This window comes from Myxine glutinosa, chromosome 5, assembly GCF_964187855.1.
Source record: "Myxine glutinosa chromosome 5, kmMyxGlut1.1, whole genome shotgun sequence".
In the NCBI taxonomy this organism is placed as follows: domain Eukaryota; kingdom Metazoa; phylum Chordata; class Myxini; order Myxiniformes; family Myxinidae; genus Myxine; species Myxine glutinosa.
Genome location: NC_136265.1, coordinates 164210638 through 164230357, shown reverse-complemented (window position 1 = coordinate 164230357; position 19720 = coordinate 164210638). Strand labels below are relative to the sequence as shown.

Genomic DNA, 19720 nt, shown 5'->3' with positions numbered 1-19720 from the left:
CGATGCCGAAATTCATAAACAGAGTCTTGTGCTGATGTTGCAAAAGGAAGGACTTTTATTATTTTTTCTTACAAGATCTAAATACTTCCATTCCTGCACTTTGGAAATGTACATGTTGGGAACCTTTTTTTTTTCCCCATACATTATTTTATGTGCACTTTTTTTTCTGCCTTTCTCTTCTTTAAAAAAAGTCACAAAGGTACATAATATACAAAAAAGAGAGCTTTTAACCCCTCCCTCCCCAACCCGCCGTCGTTAAACGCGCCGACCGACAGCTTCCAGCGCCCGGGAAAATCCAGTGCAGGTATTTGCGAGTGCCGGTTGGGAACGAGTGCTGCCATTTTCCTCTACTGCAAATCCCGATCTTCCAGGTACCGATACTCGAACGTGAAACCTTCCTTTTTGCGCTGTCCCCACTTCTCATAGTCAAAGTAGATGTATGTGCCCTGTACGCACGCGCAAAACGGAGGCCTAATCCATACAGTTATCACAGCAATGGGAAAATGGGCGACATTACACTCTACAATAGATTTTGTAATTGTTCTTCCACCTGCTTCACACCTACCATGACTGCAGAAACGAGATGAAAAATAAATAAAACTTTCTCATTGCACTAACCAATCCAATGAAGGCTGAAACATCAACAGCAAAAACAGCCAAAGCCCAAAAACATTTTTTGTATGATCGAGACAAAATGTTTTGGGTCACGGACTGTAGGAAGCCGTTACCTGCTCAAATTCATCCGTTATGGTTTTGGGCTCCTCGTGCCGTTGAAACCACATCATGTACTTGGTGTGGAACCTCCAGGACTGCTTCTTCAGTGCCTTGGCTGCCAAGTACTGGGCCTTTGTTCCCTGGGGACACACACAATGTACGTTCAAGTAGCAGGTCAAAATATCCCACAGAGAACGAGAACGGCACTCGTACAGCGCAAGCACAGTCTTGCCCATGAAGTAAGATGTAATTTGAACATCTGAGCAAGAATACCATCGTTAACTGAACACGCTACTGTTATTGCTATTATGGCCCATATACCGTATCATCCATGCACCCTATTACGTCACATAGTTTCATAAGTTATGAACGTCATAAATTTAATTTTTCTCTCACATCGGGTCAGATCAGATATATGAAGTTTCAGATTTTTCTAACAAGAATTTCAATTCAACAAATTATGGCTGGAATACCACTTCACAGATGATGTCATCGTTATCACCCTATATACCCCGTGGACAGTTGATGACATAGGGCAAGTTTCCATTTTTTTCATTGAGCAGTTTCGGTGAAAATGATATCCAGTTTTTTCCCCTTTAATTCAATATGGCTGCCATACCATGTGCCCTTATGGCATTGGAGTTAGCAATAAAATATTCCCCATGGGAAAGTCCCACCTATGTATAAAGTTTTGCATCAATCGGACAAGCGGTTGGAGAGAAAAACATTTTTAAAGTGAAAATATATAGATGCAGACAGACGCACGTTACAATAGTCTCGCATCCCCTTCGGCGTGAGACTAATAACTGGCATGACTTACGAATGATGGATGCATGTTCACGGATCATTGAGAATGAATGTGAAGACCGGTTCCACAAACACACAAACCTCGAGATAATAAAAGATGAAAAACAGAGTCTCTGTGGACAGGCGTTGGTAGAACTCTAGCGTATCGGAATGGGCAGGACGTAACCGGTGGTGGTAAGGCGGTGTAGGGCAGGGATTCCTGGGAAGGTAGTGCCTGCGTAGAGGTCGAAAGGTTAAGCACGTTTTTGTGCAAAGAAAAGGGCAACATTTCTATTAATTAAAAGAATACTGACCAACTGGTCATCCCACAGAAATGGAGCACATTTCTGCCAAGAAAGAATCAGCTCGTGCAATCTAGGTTGCACGACAACTTGCTTTCGGCCCTTACCTGGTTCGCTCAGAGTCAGAGGGGTGTGGCATGTGGTGCCAGGAAGCATCGAGCATGGCTTGTTGGTACACCTGCTCCTTTCCCAAAGATGTGACTCCCAATGGGCAAACACCCAACATCGCTTCCATGTGCACCTCCTTTGGAGCAGCTGGCACTGTGGGCGCTGGTGGTACACCGCCATTACACACATCTGTGCCAGGAAAATGGGGGAGGGGGAGAAGAGCAAGCGGTGGAGAGCGGAGCTATTCAAGAATGAGCCGTAGAGTGTATTTTGGCTACTGGTATAAGTGGCTGAGTTGTGGGTGAGAATATGAGGTCAATAGCTTACCTGAGCGGGTGGATATTTGTAGCGACTGAACCTGCGACTCCAGTCCTGCACTCACTGCCGCTCGTTCTGCCATGCTCTTTAGAGAGCTCAGTGAATCATGTCCGTCACCCTAACAGTAATGAGGGAGAATGTGCTGAACATTGCTGAGACATTTGGAATAAAACTGAATGCACTTTACACTCAACATTGGTTCAAGGTTTGCATGTGGAACTGCAGTGTGCATGGAAGGAGCTCGAAACTAGCTTCACCTGACTGGAAGGGTCCGATGATGCAGGCGTTATACTTTGTGGTCCATTCCTTAACTCTGCTGGGTTCTTCAACTCAGGGGGGTCTGGGGTCGATGCAATGCTCGGAGCCTCAGGGGATGAAGCTGGGACAGCTGCTGGTGAAGGACTGAGGTCACGAGTAGATTCCTGTTCTTTCCTGATGGATGGCAAAACTGGGTGCTTTGAGCAGAGCATGGTGCTGTGGTCAATGCTCCATAGATAGGAGACACAAATCTTGTATAGAAGGGGAAAAGTAGACTACTTACGAGTGAATTGGAGACGGAGCAGGAGGAACAGGCTGTGAGGAAGGAGTGATTTCGGCTGGGGTTGGGGTAAGTGGAGGCTCGGAGCAACTCTCTGCGACAACGGAGCTGTAACCTGTGGGGCAATTTCAATTGAAAAGGAGGGTAAAACACACTATACACCTGATCCTGTGATTCTATTTCAACCCCTCACCCCTCCCCTCATCCTTTTTAACCAGTACTATTAGGTTTCTTTCACACTGTGCTGCCAGAAAAGTTACTGAGATTGTTTCCATGGCAACATAATTCAGCCAATCCAGCGGTGCCCATTTATATAACGAGGTTGAGATAACATCATGAGGAATAGATATCTGCAATATAAAAGTGAAATATTCAAGGGTTCTGAAATATCGTGTACACAAAAGTACATGGACGGATGATCGGTCGTGGACGTATGAAGCTCATCTTAATGTCCCAGTCTCCGACCTTGTCAGAGATGCGGGGGACAATTGGTGAGCAAACTAGATTTTTAAGGAGGTAATATCCCAGGCTCACGTAGAATAGTCTCTACAAGTGGTACCTGTTCATGATATTATGGGTGACTCAAATTCCTCAGGGCCACTTGCTACGGGTATTAAAATTCTGCCAATTAAAAGAAGCACAGCAAACATTCCTCTAACCCGAAGAAAATAAAACAATTCCTCTTCCATCCACTCCACATGAAACACCCAAACACCACAAAGACAAGCATCCCCTTACTAGTTCCACCATTGTGCTGTTGTTGCTGTTGCTGTTGTTGGACAGGTGTAGTCGCTGGGGCAGGGTTACTCCTTGGCCGAGGTTGACTGGCATTCATCGCTCCACTCGTAACTACCCCCGCAACATTGGGCCCGTTGGTTGCCCAAGGACTCGCTAAACTGCTGGTCAAACCCGTAGCCGCCCATGCACTCCCAGCTCCACCCCACGCTGTTCCACCCGCTACGGCGGCAGCGTAGGCTGGTCCCTGGGTTGATATGAGCGCAGGCTGTGGCCTGGGGAAAGGGGACAAGATACCTGTTGAGAAAGAGATGGTGTTGCTGATGAGCTGTTAATGCGATGGAGATTTGGGGTAGTGCAGGTGCCTGGACAAGCGAACAGCGTAGTACAGAGGTGAAGAAAGTAGGGAAACATGTGGTCTTTTGTGTAATGAAGGATGAATAGAGATGTATTGCAGAAGACAGGGAGGCTCTTGGTACTGACGCAGGCTGTGGTTTGCTGGTCAGGCCCTTGCCACCAGTCGGAATGGTGTCTGACCTAGACCTAGGTACTGGTGGCTGAGCCACAGGTGACACCACAGTCCCAGCCACACCATGTAGCCCCTTGCCCAGCACTGCCTTACCCGGTGACTGGGGAAGAAGGAAAGCGTAAGGTTTGTGGACAGCGCGAGGGATGTCAGTTTTTTTTAACCGACAAGCAGAGCTTTGCAAAATAACAAACGTCAAGCATCATTTACCTGTAGAGACTCACTGTCTGTAGATTTGCTCCTCCGCTTATCATGATGGTTTTCATGGTTTTCCTGTACAGGAATGCAAAACAGGTTGGGGTTCACCTGTGCTACAGCCCAAGTCACAGCGATTAATCAATGGTGGACCAGAGCCACAAATTGATTGATTCAAACAAAACAAGCAACATATTTATTAGTCTTGGGAAAGTCACTCACAGTTAATGCAGGTACTGGAGAGCTTGAGGTGGTGGACGTTGGAGTGCTGCTCGACTGGTTAAACACTTCCTCATCATTCAGAATGTTCCCCACAGGGGACGTAGCCAACAGCGCCGTCGCTGCCAGGTCTGCATGGAAGCAGCAGCGAATTAGCAAACGCGATGCAGCAACTTCACTGTTATCGTGAACAGAAAGAGTGGCAATCAACATGGTTTCTCACTGATCTCGTCCATGTTGATGTCGTCATAAATGAACTCGTTCTCCTCAAAGTCTGGGTCTTGAGCAGAGTCTACATAATACTCGACATCATCACGCACTTTTCGAATGGCATCAACACCCACAGTGCTATTGTCCAGCATTCGTAACAGGGTCTCCAGCTTGCCAATATGCCAGCGATGCCTCTCCAGCAGCCTTTTCAGCGTGTCCATGCGGTCACACCTCTGCTCTCAACATGGGCATGTAAAATGAAGGGGGAGGAGGGGTGGGAGGAGGAAAACCGACAGGCAGACAAATAAATACATTTAATGATCATCATCATGTGCCTTCAATCAAAAGGTAGGTTGTCATAGCCCATTTTTGTCCACAGGGACTAGTAGTTGTAGTGGGCTTCCAGAACCACAACAAATCAGAACAGGATTTTGGCAAGTGTGCCGGCAATAACTTGTCTACTCTTCATCGAAAAGCACCGTCGAATCCTTAGCATTCACTAACTGATGCAAGTAGATGGGACAGCCGACAGACAGAATACTTTGAGATGCAACCCCCTGCCTGTAAAGCATCTGACACCTTATAGGTGGGTCAATAATCAAATCCAGATGAGACAGCCGAGAAGCAAGTGCGGTACCTCTGCGACATTCTGTCAGACAAAAATGTAATAAAACAAATAATAAAGTACCAAACCTCTTGCTTGCAATGTTATGCCTTCTTGTCTGACATATTGCGACATCGCAAGTTGAGTTTACAAATTACACAGGCGAGCAGGTAATATAGTTTGATGAGAAGAAAAAGAAGGAAGAAGAACTTCTAGTTCGAAATATTGCCACATATTGTAAATTGTGTTTCCAAATTACAGTCAAGCAGGAGATCAAGTTTGAGAAGACAAAAAGGAAGAAGAAGAAGAAAATAAATAAAGGACAGACATTTGGCTCGAGGCTTATTACTTAAGCAGTAGTACGACAAAATATTTCTGGACGCTTATGTCCTCACTATAAAAAGGTAACGTACAAAGATGAAATAAAAATCACGATTTACTCTGCTGAGCTCAACAGCTCGTCTCCTACGAGGCTTCGGTACCAGCAAGGCCACCAAAAATGACCTTAATAACTTTGCTAGAAAAGGTAATTGGCATTCTCAGAAACAGTATAGTGACAAAAGGTACACCATCTTTTCAAAAAGTACATGTCGTTCCCAACTTGTCACATGCTAATTATTGTGTACCAGCAAAAGTATCCGGCGTTGCCAGGCAACGCAGAGTCGCTTTGTGCCGGGACTATGAATAGAGGGGAGTAGGGGGGATAAGGAAGGGGAGGACAGAGGAGGGGAGGAAAGGGGAAGAGAGAGGAGGAGGGAAAGGAAGGGGGAAGAGAGAGGAGGGGGGAAGGGAAGGGGGATGGGAAGTGACGAAGGAAGATTAGGGAGGGGGGAGAGGGGAGGAGGAAGGTGGGGGAAGGGAGTAGGGGGGAGGGGAGGGGAAGGAAGGGGGAGGAGGTCTGGAGAGGAGGATGTGAAGGGGAATGGGAGGGCAGGAGAGGGAGAGGGAAGGAGAAGGATAGGGGGCGAGGGAGAGGAATAGGGAATGATAGGGGGAAGGGGAGATGGGGACAGAGAGGAAAAGCAGGATGAGGAGGGAGTGGGGGTGATGGGGTAGGGGCAGGGGGAGGCTAGGGTAGGAGAACAGAGAGGAGGAAGGGATGAGGTAGGAGAGGGGGAGGGGGCCCTCCTTGGAACTCACATGGAACAACTCACGGCCTTCTTTACACTGTTCACTCACTTGGCACGGCTCTCCTTACACCATTTACTTATACGGAACATCTCACGGCCATCTTTACACTGTTAACGCGGAGGGGACATCACACCACTCACTCAAACGATTCACTCCACAGTTTTCCTTGATCGCTCCTTTATATCACGCAATTTTAGAAAAAATATAACGCATTACCAAGTTTGGACCATGTCCAGATAGATATTTTCATTTGTAAAAAGAGAAACTGCATAAAAACATTTTATCCATCAGCTAAAAAAAATTTTGGACCAGTGAGGATCTGGGGCCGAGAGCAAATCCCGCTTCACACACAGACACACACACAAGGACACACACACACACACACACACACACACAAGGACACACACACACACACACACACACAAGGACACACACACACACACAAGGACACACACACACACACACACACAAGGACACACACACACACACAAGGACACACACAAGGACACACACACACACACACACACACACGACACACACACACACACACACACGACACACACACACGCACAAGGACACACACACACGCACAAGGACACACACACACGCACAAGGACACACACACACGCACAAGGACACACACACACGCACAAGGACACACACACACGCACAAGGACACACACACACGCACAAGGACACACACACACGCACAAGGACACACACACACGCACAAGGACACACACACACGCACAAGGACACACACACACGCACAAGGACACACACACACGCACAAGGACACACACACACGCACAAGGACACACACACACGCACAAGGACACACACACACGCACAAGGACACACACACACGCACAAGGACACACACACACGCACAAGGACACACACACAGGCACAAGGACACACACACACGCACAAGGACACACACACACGCACAAGGACACACACACACGCACAAGGACACACACACACGCACAAGGACACACACACACGCACAAGGACACACACACACGCACAAGGACACACGCACAAGGACACACACACACACACACAAGGACACACACACAAGGACACACACACACACACAAGACACAAGGGGACACACACACAAGACACAAGGGGACACACACACAAGACACAAGGGGACACACACACAAGACACAAGGGGACACACACACAAGACACAAGGGGGGACACACACACACACACACACACACACACACACACACACACACACACACACACACACACACACACCTAACGTTCATCAACACGATAACCCAGCACCATATGTTTACCTTTACAATGGAATAGGCTTTTGTTCGTCCATTGCTGTACTTTCTACTTTTTAAATGAAGGAAATAACATAAATAGACTATAGCCATAAGCATAGCAGGATGAGGGGCACATTCTTTTCTATCGTTCATTTGATTCATCTTGCCTTCCATAATCGGAGATTTCCCCACGGAGTACACAGGCGCAACTGCAGAAGCCTTGTCGTTAATCCTACTGTCTGTGTTAATTATTTTCATTGCACTCAATTCCCGCTGGTTAAGTATTTTCGTTTTACTCAGTAAATGTACACTTTGGGCGCATTTCTTAATAATTTCTTCACTCAATATAATTGCTGGAACAGTAGAAAAAGTTAAGTTTAATGCTTTAGCAATGTGGAGGAGGAAGGACAGCCTTGCTGAAATCTGAGAAACAGATACACACTTAGTTATAAGAATCGCTCATGTGTTAAATTTCATCAGATTTCACTCCAGATTTCGATGCTTATTTAGTGAACAGGATCTAATCCTCAAATCCGAATCCAGATTGCCATTATATCCTTGAAATTATTTCATGAGAGCAGATCGTGTTTCCAAGGAAAGGTACGGTTGAATAGAGTCCCTTTATAGAGAGAGTAGCGACAACTAACGATTTGACGCCATTTTGAGTCCATTCAGTGCGGATCCGCCGTATGGCGCTAGTGCATTGAACCGTGTATTCCATTATGTTCTCTATGTATGAGAGATGGCCCCCTCTATCACACACACACACACACACACACACACACACACACACACACACACACACACACACACACACACACAAATTACATATTTACAATCACACACACACATACACGCATGTGCTAATGCACACACATACAAATTATAAATTGAAAGTCACACACACAAACACAAGTTAATGTCCTCACACATTCAAATGAACAGAGACAAATACATACATTCAATGCATGCCCCCCCGCCCCCCTTTCTCAGTTGTCGCATACAACTGTATCACTGGCATGAATTGGTTTCTAGCAAATTCTTTCTGAAGCATCATTGAAAATTTTGAATGACAATAATCCTATCTTCCATGTGAAAGTACAAAAAATAAAACTTATTTTATTATTTGTTTTACGAAGGTCTCAGAGACCATTGTGAAAGGCTTTGAACTCATTTACGATTAATACTCAAACCGTGAACCTGTAACCTTCCACTTTTATAGCAAATTACATAATTTTGTTAAAAACAAAGCATGTCATTCACTTGTTGGAGTACTAACTACCACAGGCAGGAAAGTGCCTTTAGCAGAGGGCATTGGTACATGTATATAAACAACAATTTGTAAGTTTTGATTCATGTACCTCAAAACAGAGTATACAACTATACATGCTCAAATTCTCGTCATTCATAAAGAGCTCCTTTGCGAGATATTCATACAGTACATTTATTTAATTTGCAACCAATATTACAATCATTCCCTCTCAGAAATATCATGTTGAAATGTATGTTAGTCCATAGCTTTAAAGTAACTTGGATATGTGTATTATTCCCTGTTGAAATAACATATTAGAGAAAATGTTAATGATAACATTTTCAAAATGATTATTTAGTCCAATTATCCACGTAAGTTGTAAGCTTGTAGGTGTACAGCACATTGCAGTCCTGCAACTGAAGTCCAATGGAAATATCGATTCCACTTTTGCAGCCAATTGTCTCATTGCCATGCTCTTGCTGACAAGTTCACCCCCCTTCTTTGCTTGTGCAGCTTGTTGCCTGCGTTGATGTGTCTTTTTCTTACAAAAGATGTGTCGGCGTGTGTTGATGAATTTTGTAAGCAGTTTGGCTTTCAGATTGTGGCACGTTGGGAAGTGAACATCTCTCGTTATCTGCTCTGCTCTCTCCACAAACATTGTTGCGACGTTCTTTTCAGCCATGAAAGCATCCTGTGCACCACGAAACATGGCCTCCACAGTTGATCACTTTTTCTGAAACATGAAACAGACACCCTTGCTTATACTCTTTCAGTACAGTAAGCTCTGCAGCTTGGTTAACTTCTTCACCTTCAGCAACAATCACCTGGCTAATGCAGTCATCACACGTCTTCTGGTTTTTCCTTATACTGTGAACACAGTAGCCAGCAAGGTTGTACAAGCTATCGCGCTCAGGTTGAGACAGCTCCTGCACGTCTTGGATATCTGGAATGACAAGGCCCTGTAGATTTTCCTCAGACGGTACTCTCACTTTCTATTTGTTCTATTTGTGCACCCACAGGCGCTACAACCTGTCATTTTGTCGTAAAATCGATGTAAAACACGAATGAGAACGCTGCGTACAGCGGGAACGTTAAAACGCTGACCGATATGCGTCCGATCCTGATCCTGTCCGCGATGGACTCAAAATGGCTCCACGCAATCACGTGACTAGATTTTTCCGGACCCTCTATATAAAGGGACTCTACGGTTGAATAGGCCAAAACAAAATGGCGGCTTAACCCAACGTAGAGCCAGTGGGCTGACCAAGATGGCGGACGGCCTTTTAATAAGGATTTTTGGGGTTTTGGGTTATGAGCATTTTTTGGTCATTTATTTGGGGGGTTTAACACCTAAAGACCCAGTTTTCGTTCATGCAAACCTTTGGAGTCCCTTAGTATGCATGCAAAGTTTGGGGCCACTAGGTTTCATGTTTTTGGAATTATGGAGGAGACAACTGCACACACACACCCCCCTTTTTATCATAGTTTAGATGGTTATGCCACATGCGCCTGAAGTCTTGGAGATTGCAAACGTTGATCCCAGAGTCCCAATGAGAAATTCTTCTTGCCTTTATAAAAAATGACACTCCAAGAGAAATGAAATTCTATAGGAAAGCCCACAGAATCCTGTTTCTCACAGTCTGAGAGTCCTTTAGGTGCTTTTTTGCAAACTCCAAGCGGGTTTTCATGTGTCTGTCACTCGAGGAGAGGCTTCCGTCTGGCCACTCTGCCATAAAGCCCAGATCGGTGGAGTGTTGCAATGATAGTTTTCCTTCTGGAAGTTTCTCCCATCTCCACACAGGATCTCTGGAGCTCAGCCAGAGTGATCATCGGGTTCTTGGTCACCTCTCTTACCAAGGCCCTTCTCCCCCGATTGCTCAGTTGGGCCCACTGAACTGAAAATATATAGAATGACCATTGCCATTCACACCACACAGGTGGAGATGTAGCTACCGGGCGCCATATTGTTTGGCACTCGATGTTGGGCGATGGTGATTTCCGTCATGCGTTTGCACGTAATTCAGAGCGAAAAGCGATTGCGTTTTTTCACCTTTTGTGCGATCGTTTTTCAATAGGAAACCTATCACAGTTACTAGAACACTTTCCTTTATCCTTTCCTTTTCACAAAAAAAATTCGAGAACAAATATTGTTAATTTGGGAGCGTGAAGAACTCGGGACATTTTCATGAAACTTGCGAAAAGGCTGTCCGAATTATTTCACAATGATTTGTTTTTGGTCAAAATTGAAAACATGAATTTAGCTGTCCTTTTATTACGTATCAAAATAACGCAAACTAAAGTGATGAAACGTAATCAACTTTATTAAGTCGGCCCAAATGGTTGGCAGAGTGAGCAGCGTCTTTCCACAACCCTTCCGTAACCGATTGGAGCAGTTTATTGCCACACAAAATGGCATTTTAACAGTTGTCTGGCTTTTAAAATCTGGGACACGTTCAAAACAAACGAGATCCGCGAAGCAAGTCGGTCGAGTCGTGCTAACCAAGATGGCGACACGGCGGCTACACATTTCACGGAGTATGAGCGTTCTATATATTTTCAATTCAGTGGTTGGGCCAGGCAGCCAGCTCTAGAAAGAGTCCTGGTTGTTCCAAACTTCTTCCATTTAAGAATTATGGAGGCCACTGTGCTCTTGGGAACCTTCAATGCAGCAGAGATTTTTTTGTAGGCTTCCCCAGATCTGTGCCTCGACACAATCCTGTCTCTGAGCTCTGCAGGCAGTTCCTTCGACCTCATGGCTTGGTTTTTGCTCTGATATGCATTGTCAGCTGTGAGACCTTGTATAGACAGGTGTGTGCCTTTCCAAATCATATCCAATCAATTGAACTTACCACAGGTGGACTCAAATCAAGGTGTAGAAACATCTCAAAGATGATCAAGAGAAATGGGAGGCACCTGAGCTAAATTTCAAGTGTCATCGCAAAGGGTCTGAATACTTATGTAAATGTGACATTTCAGTTTGTTTTTTTCAATAAATTTGCAAAACTTTCTAAAATCCTGTTTTCTCTTTGTCATTATGGGGTATTGAGTGCAGATTGATGAGGGAAAAATGAATTTAACCGATTTCAGCATAAGGCTGCAACATAACAAAATGTGAAAAAAGTGAAGGGGTCTGAATACTTTCTGAATGCACTGCAGCATGATATTTCAAAGAGTTGTAGACGGATTCGGACAAAATTCGGAGAGGTTGGGTATGTGACAAGGACAAATCGATTAGGTTTTGGTGAAGATCCGAATCCGGATCTGAGAAATTTTTAAAGTTATTTTTCACTATTGGGAGATAGGGCAAAAAACCAATATATTCCACAACATGTCAAATATGTGGACGGATTCGGATGAAACTTGGTGGATGACTTGGTTAAGCGACAAGAACAAGCAGATTAGATTTTGGTTCAGGTCTGGATTCACATCCAGCCAATCAGTGGATACAAAACGTAAACTCTTCTGCCTGGTGGAAGTATGCTCTCTACCGAGTGCCGTTCTAGTTATTATAGTGTCTACACGTGTGCCTGTTATTAAAAAGTTTGTTTTACACAGGAGTATTACAACACCTCCGTGTTCAGGCCTTCGAGTGAGAATGTTGCTTATACACTGGCTGGGTTTTTTTCCCCGGGCATGATCGAATAGTAGGTTTTGTGATCGTCATGCAGGAAATATTTCCATACATATTTCATGAAATTGCCCAGGCAACGCCGGATTTTTCAGCAAGTATATGCGTATATCGACTCCCATGCTCTTCCAGCAAAATAAATCTGCATAAAACAACCAAGAAAAGCAACACACGGTAAGCCAAGGGGTTTACACTGTATGTGGTGTACTTGTTTATGTCTGCAGCTGTAGAGGAACCCGGGTGGGATTCAAAATGTAAACTGTCGCAGTGCTACGAAGGAACTGTTCAACCTGGCAGAGGTATGCGCTCGATGGCATGCCGTTCTAGTTTTAAATGAATCATTCAATAAACTCGTCTTGTTCTGTGTATTTTCTAATACTTGTGACCATGCAAGGTACAGTATCCTCCCTCAGGTGGATGCAATACCAATGCACAGTCTTACGTTTTAATGCATCTTTCCTTATGTCCTGCATTATATGTTTTAAAGGTTTCGGTCGAGTTAGTGAAGGCTCTAGGATCTGAGGGAGGTAAGTGGATGGTAGAGTTTGATTGGGAAAGTGTGGAGTGAGGAGAAGATACCAGATATTTGGAAGAAGATCACAATAACACCAAGTTTCAAAACGAAAGCTGACATCCCTCAGACTCGAAATTACAGAGGGATTAAATTGATGGGTTTGGGTATTGGAGGTACTGGAGAGGATTGTAGACCTAAGGCTAAGGAGGATTGTGAATATAGGTGAGATGAATTATGACCATGCAAAGGAGAACAGTGGATGGGATTTACATGAGACAGATGCAGTAACATAAAAACCTACACCAGCATTCATTAGATTGAGAGAAGGCATATGATAGGATTCCAAGAGAAGTGGCGTGTTGGTGTTTGAAGAAGAAGGGTGTCGCAAAGAACATTGTTCGGATAGTGATGGAGATGTATGCGGGAGCCAACGCTATACTCAGGACAAGGAATGGGGACACATGATATTTTAGAGTGGAGGTTGGTCTACACCAGGGTTCTGCGCAAAGACCCTTCCTTTTCGTAACAGCGATGGACGTGCTGAGTGATAACATCAGAGATAGAGAACCGTGGGAGCTTCTGTTCATAAACAACCTAGTCATAACAGCAGATTCAAAGGAAAAGCTGCAGAGAAGAGCATTGGAATGGCAAGAGAGCTTAGAGATGTAGGGATTGAAGGTTTAACACTACAAAGACAGAGGTAATGGTGTGTGGAAAGATTGGTGTAGAGTCAAGATGGTTGATACAAGAGGTCGAGAGCTGACACAAGTGGACAAATTCAAATACTTTGGTTCAAAAGTAAAGGAAGGAGGAGGTTGTGAAGCGGAATTCCAGAATAGAGTGAAGGCAGCATGGGCAAGATGGAAGGAGGTTAGTGGAGTCGTTTGTGATGGAAGGATACCGAGAAAATTGAAGGTTATAATCTACAAGACAATGATTATGTTATTATTATGTTCCACGGTTATAATGTATGGAAACAAGGGCTTTGAGAAAAAGGGAAGAGGAGTTGCTGGAGAGGACAGAGATGAGAATGTTTCAGTGGATTCTCAGAGTATCACTAAGAGAGCGGTTGATTAATGAGGAGATGCGCAAGAGAGCTGGAGTTGTATCACAGAAAGGATTAGAGAGACTACATTGCAGTGGTTTGGATGCGTGAAGAGGAAAAAATATGAGGAACCAATCGAGAAAGCATGGAATGAGCAAATTAGAGGGAAAGGATCAGGAGGACGACAGAGATTAAGGTGGAGGGGGATGTGGAAAGAGATATGAAGACCATGGGATTGGAGGAAGATGGAAGGACAGAGTGGACGGAGAAGGTGGATCCGAGTGGCCGACCCACAACTGTTGGGATTGAGGCAGAGAAGAAGATTCCAGGTTTTAGCAATGACCCTGATTGGTTTCACAGGAGTGTGACTAAGGCCATTGCCAAAGCCAATCATAGAACCAAAAAATGTGATTGGTAGATATGAGGCTGTGGTCACAGGTGCACCTACAGTCTGCAAGTAGGGCTTCATGCCTTTGGGGTTTGCAGTTCATCAACCCAATCATTTCACTCTCATGCCCATGAAAACTAAATCAAGGGGCACTTGGTACCGACAGCTTTTTTCTCTCACCTCAACACTAAAAACATATCCAAATCCAGACATGAGAGGATAACCAAGTTATAATTTGGGAATAAAGACAATTCAGTAAAAGGAAAAAAAAAAAATGTTCTACAGAAGTTCAAATGCTAAAACATACCATTTTGGGAAGTAGTAAATGTTTTCCTATATTTTGGCCTTGCCACCCCCTCACAAAATGGAGTATTTAACATCTACATCAAACCATTTGGTGTTCCAATATGACATCAGCTTGATGTTTTGCTAGTTGGAGAGAAAATACCTTAATTTGACAAGTGGTGCAGTTTAGCAGGTAATCATCCCAAAGCATGCACGCTCAGAGATTCAGAAAACAACAAGCACCGGGGTTTCATACAATTAGGCTCAGCACTGACTAAAAATATAGAGTTCATGGAATACCTTACCCCACTTAGTGTTCAAGTGTACAATTCAATTGAAATAAAATAACGATTAAAAAAATAATCCGGAAGTATAGCGCTGTTTATGTTGAGTCTTATACACCACCTTATATAACCTTCTTATTTATACAACGTGTCCAACTCCTGCAAAACTGGAGGTTTTTGAAACTGCTGTGAAGGAGATTTGTTTTGTAGTGTTCAAGTACTGTATATAATTAAATTTAAATAAAATAAAGACTTTACAGGTTGTAGAAAAAAATTCCAGAAGTTTACCGCTGTAGATGCATGTTTTACACCACCTTATCTAACAAGTTACATCAGTTATTCGTGCCTGTTGTTTGTTTCCTTTACGGCGTCCTTCAAAACAGTAAGTTTCCTGTTTGGAATGATTTTCAATTCCGTTTGACTGCCAGGCAGGCAGGAAGAGTGAAAATTTTGTCTCACTCCTCTCTGCGCACGAGCGATCGGGATGGATTCAGAGCCAAAATACTGCTAAAGTACAGGTTCGTTTTCCGATTCATGTTCTAAATAAAACATTCAATTTAAACCATCACTAATGGCTTAGATCTAAGTCTAATGACTCTAATGGCTTAGAGTCTAAGCCATCCTGTCGGGCGTCTTTTTTTGTCCCCCGTCGCACCGCGGAGCGAAAGGGGGACTATGGTTCTCCCCTCCGTCCGTGTCCGTCGTCCGTCCGTCCATGCGTGTGTGCGTAAGCGAAGGACCGCATTCGAATTTGGTGTGTGGGTGCAACCCACGTCAAAATCCAAGATGGCCACCGCCATGTATGTCTGACGCCATGTATGTCTGAACCTTGTGAGCGGAATATCTTGAAAAATAAGGGAAGTACCAACTTTTAATCTGGTGTGTGGGTGTATCTAGGCACAAGGAAGAACCCTATTGAAAATTGGGTCGCCACGTCAAAATCCAAGATGACCACCGCCATGTATGTCTGAACCTTGTCAGCTGAATATCTTGAAAAATAAGCGAAGTACCAACTTCTAATCTGGTGTGTGGGTGTATCTGGGCATAAGGAAGAACGCTATTGAAAATTGGGTCGCCACGTCAAAATCCAAGATGGCCGCCACCATATATATGTTTGAACCTTGTGAGCGAAATTTCTTGAAAAATAAACGAACTACTAACGTCTAATCTGGTGTGTGTATCTACGCATAAGGAAGAACGCTATTGAAAATTGGGTCGCCACGTCAAAATCCAAGATGGCCGCCGCCATATATATGTCTGAACCTTGTGAGCGAAATATCTTGAAAAATAAACGAACTACTATCTTCTAATCTGGTGTTTGGGTGTATCTACGCATAAGGGAGAACGGTATTGAAAATTGGGTCGCCACGTCAAAATCCAAGATGGCCGCCTTGCGTCTTCCACTTTGTCAACTCGCATCACTTCACCGACGGGGGACCTAGGCGTAACGCTTGTTTTCCATAAAATGCCCTAAAGGTTTTTGTTAAACGTTTACTGACCAGCGATGACAAGAGCATGTGATCGATTACAATTTACGACATGCACCAAGCAATACCTTGCTTGCTTGATCTGCAAAACCTCGGCTTCTGCTAACCCTCGTGGATCCCAGAAAAGGCTCAATTTGCAAGTTCAATTACTGGATTAATTCCACGAAAGAAGAAGAGCACAAAGAACATTGACAAAAAAAACCAAAAAACGATTGCAAGCACAGTTGGGGTTGCCATGTGGCACGTCACCATTTGTATTTGTATAAAGAAAGCATCGAGATGGTAAAACAGCTACGATGCGAGTTCTGTATGTGGGCAACAATGAGCTTGTGAGCGACAGGTCATTACTAGCCATAATTAACGCATTTCTTCGTACGGCTTGTATACAATATGGAATCACTCACCATAACAAAGCAGAAAATGCACAAAATAGCAGCAGATTACAAACCACCAACTTGAACACAAACAAAAATCAAAAACACTGGTCTGACCATCACAACCATAGCAAAGCGAGTGTGGTTAATCCCATGATACTGTCAAAAACAAACCATTATGCCAACCCTTTAACTTCTTTAATGTCGTGGATTACATCCTGTTCGGGATCACTTCATATCCATATTCTAAATTAGAAATGGCAGCGATTTGAAAACCCCAAAAATTCCTGACATTCCCATATGCCATCTCTCTACAAAGTCTCCACCACCTTCCCAATTCCTTTGCTCCCTTTGAGCTCTTAACCCCATGACCTTCCATTTCCTCCCACCCCCTCTTTCTTCTTGCTTCCTCTCAACTTTGTTTTTCAATTCAACCTCTGACAACCACCCACCAGCCCCTCTTCCAAACACCAAATATGGCCACGAACCCCAAACCATTAAAATCAACCTTCCACAAATAGCTTAACTCTTCAAAGATCTTTAATGCATCTCTGCACAAACAACATCTCATCCTCGAGGATAAATTAACCTGGCCATCCTATCTGCAATATCTTGCGAATTAAAGTCCAAGGTACACTACATGCCAAAAAGTATGCGGACACCCCCTTCTAATTAGTCCATTCAGCTATTTCAGCCACAACCATTGCTGACAGGTATATATATATATATATATATAATCAAGCACACAGCCATGCAATCTCCATAGACAAACATTGGCAGTAGAATGGGCTGAACTGTAGAGCTCAGTGACTTTCAACATGGCATGATCACCATGCGCAATGCGAAGTGTCGGCTGGAGTGGTGTAAAGCTCGCTTCCATTGGACTCTAGAGCAGTGGAAACGCGTTCTCTGGAGTAAAGAATCACGCTTCACCATCTGGCAGTCCAACGGACGAATCTGGGTTTGGCGGATGCCAGGAGAACGCTACCTGCCCGAATGCATAGTGCCAACTGTAGAGTTTGGTAGAGGAGAAATAATAGTTTGGGGCTGTTTTTCATGGTTCGGGCTAGGCCACTTAGTTCCAGTGAAGGGAAATCTTAACGCTACAACATACAATGACATTCTAGACGGTTGTGTGTTTCCAACTTTGTGGCAACAGTTTGGGGAAGGCCCTTTCCTGTTTCAGCATGACAATGCCCCCGTGCACAAAGTGAGGTCCATACAGAAATGTTTTGTCGAGATTGGTGTGGAAGAACTTGGCTGGCCTGCACAGAGCCCCAGCCCTCAAACCCAATCGAACACCTTTAAGATGAATTGGAACGCCAACAGCGAGCCACGCCTCATCGCCCAACATCAGTGCCCGACCTCACTAATGCTCTTGTGGCTGAATGGAAGCAAATTCCCGCAGCAATGTCCTAACCTCTAGTGCCGTGGTTTTTAACCTGGGTTCGACCGACCCCCAGGGGTTCAGTGAGCCGGTCTCAGGGGTTCGGCGGAGGTCCTCCGAAACGCATTGCAATTTTTTAATTTATTTAATTTTGTATGAATTTTGAATCTAACGCTTATTATTGAATCTAACGAATAATTACGCTTATTATTAATATTATTATTATTTTGCTATGTAATGTTACGAACGAATGGAAATGTTATTTGTAATTGCATTCCCATCCCATTCATGGTTTCTCTGGTCTGTGTTTAAGATAAGTTGTTTCACACTGACTGTAGTAAGTTGAATCAATGAGCAACTTGCTAATTATTCTGTTGATGGTGCTTACTTGCTTACTTACTGACTGGATTTTGGATTTTGCAGGTGTTCGGAAATTCCAGTGAATAGCCTCGATTAGCTTGCCGTGTGCCGTGCGTCATTGGTCGCGCCTTACTTTGGAGTTACTGATTAATTGAAAAGAAAGTTGGAAATGTTTGTGGATATGCAGGGCGGGTTCAGAACAACAACAAACAACAACATGCATTTTAAGGCCATTTTCCCTGCCAGAGCTGGGGTTAGCCTTGCGGTCCCCATGACAATCTTCTCCATTTTGCCCTATTTTCTGCATCTCTCCTTGTTAACCCCCTTGCCCGCATTTCTTCTTCCACCATCTTTAGCCAAGTCTTTCTCGGTCTTCCCCGTCCTCCACTTCCTTCTACATTCATTTCCATCACTCTTCTCAACCAGTCACTTTCATCCTTCCTCAACACATGACCAAACCATCTCAACCTGTTCCTCTTCACAGCATCAATCACAGGCTCTATTCCCATCATCTTTCGCAATTCATCATTTGTCTTCCTCTCTCTCAAAGATACTCCGCACATCCACCGAACCATTCGCATTTCCACTCTTTCCAGCCTTCATTGCTGCTCTACGTTCATTACCCATGTCTCGCTCCTATAAATCATAACACTTCTCACACATGCAGCATACACCTTTCCCTTCAGCTTCAACGACACTCCCCTCCTCATCAGCACACCACTCAGTTCCCGAAACTTCTCCCATGCACATCTCACTCTTGCAACCGTTGCCGAGTCTGATCCACCTTTTCCATTCAGCATGTCTCCGAGGTAGCAAAATGTTTTCACACCTTCCAGCTTCACGCCGTCTCCAAGATCCAACTCAACATTTCCTCCATCTGCAGCTCCCTCTGTGCACACCTTACATTTGAATGTAGCTGCCACACTCGTTAATGACCCTCAGACCACTACATTTTTGATGAACCCACTCAGCGCACATTGTACATTGAATGGAGTTCACTCCGACACCCTTCCTGCACACAGCACACGACCACTTCCCAGT

General features: G+C 44.3%; 1 protein-coding gene across 9 annotated transcripts in view; it reads right to left on the bottom strand.

The window, feature by feature from the left end:
• Positions 1-32: 32 nt before the first annotated feature.
• The window catches only part of CNOT3 (CCR4-NOT transcription complex subunit 3), a 38644-nt gene continuing 18956 nt past the window's right edge, over positions 33-19720 (bottom strand). For 7 of the 9 annotated variants that reach the window (XM_068115733.2, XM_068115737.2, XM_068115731.2 and 4 more), the window contains 12 exons: positions 4665-4884; positions 4445-4572; positions 4238-4300; positions 3985-4130; positions 3505-3776; positions 2770-2881; positions 2486-2660; positions 2238-2346; positions 1910-2099; positions 1603-1735; positions 729-854; positions 33-446 (listed from right to left, as the gene is read on the bottom strand). In XM_068115733.2, coding sequence (XP_067971834.1) covers positions 348-446; positions 729-854; positions 1603-1735; positions 1910-2099; positions 2238-2346; positions 2486-2660; positions 2770-2881; positions 3505-3776; positions 3985-4130; positions 4238-4300; positions 4445-4572; positions 4665-4884 — 1773 coding nt within the window. In that variant the 3' untranslated portion in view covers positions 33-347. Of the gene's footprint in view, positions 472-728; positions 855-1602; positions 1736-1909; positions 2100-2237; positions 2347-2485; positions 2661-2769; positions 2882-3504; positions 3777-3984; positions 4131-4237; positions 4301-4444; positions 4573-4664; positions 4885-19720 lie in introns of all 9 variants that reach the window. The other 2 variants (XM_078779004.1, XM_068115734.2) reach the window with 1 other exon arrangement.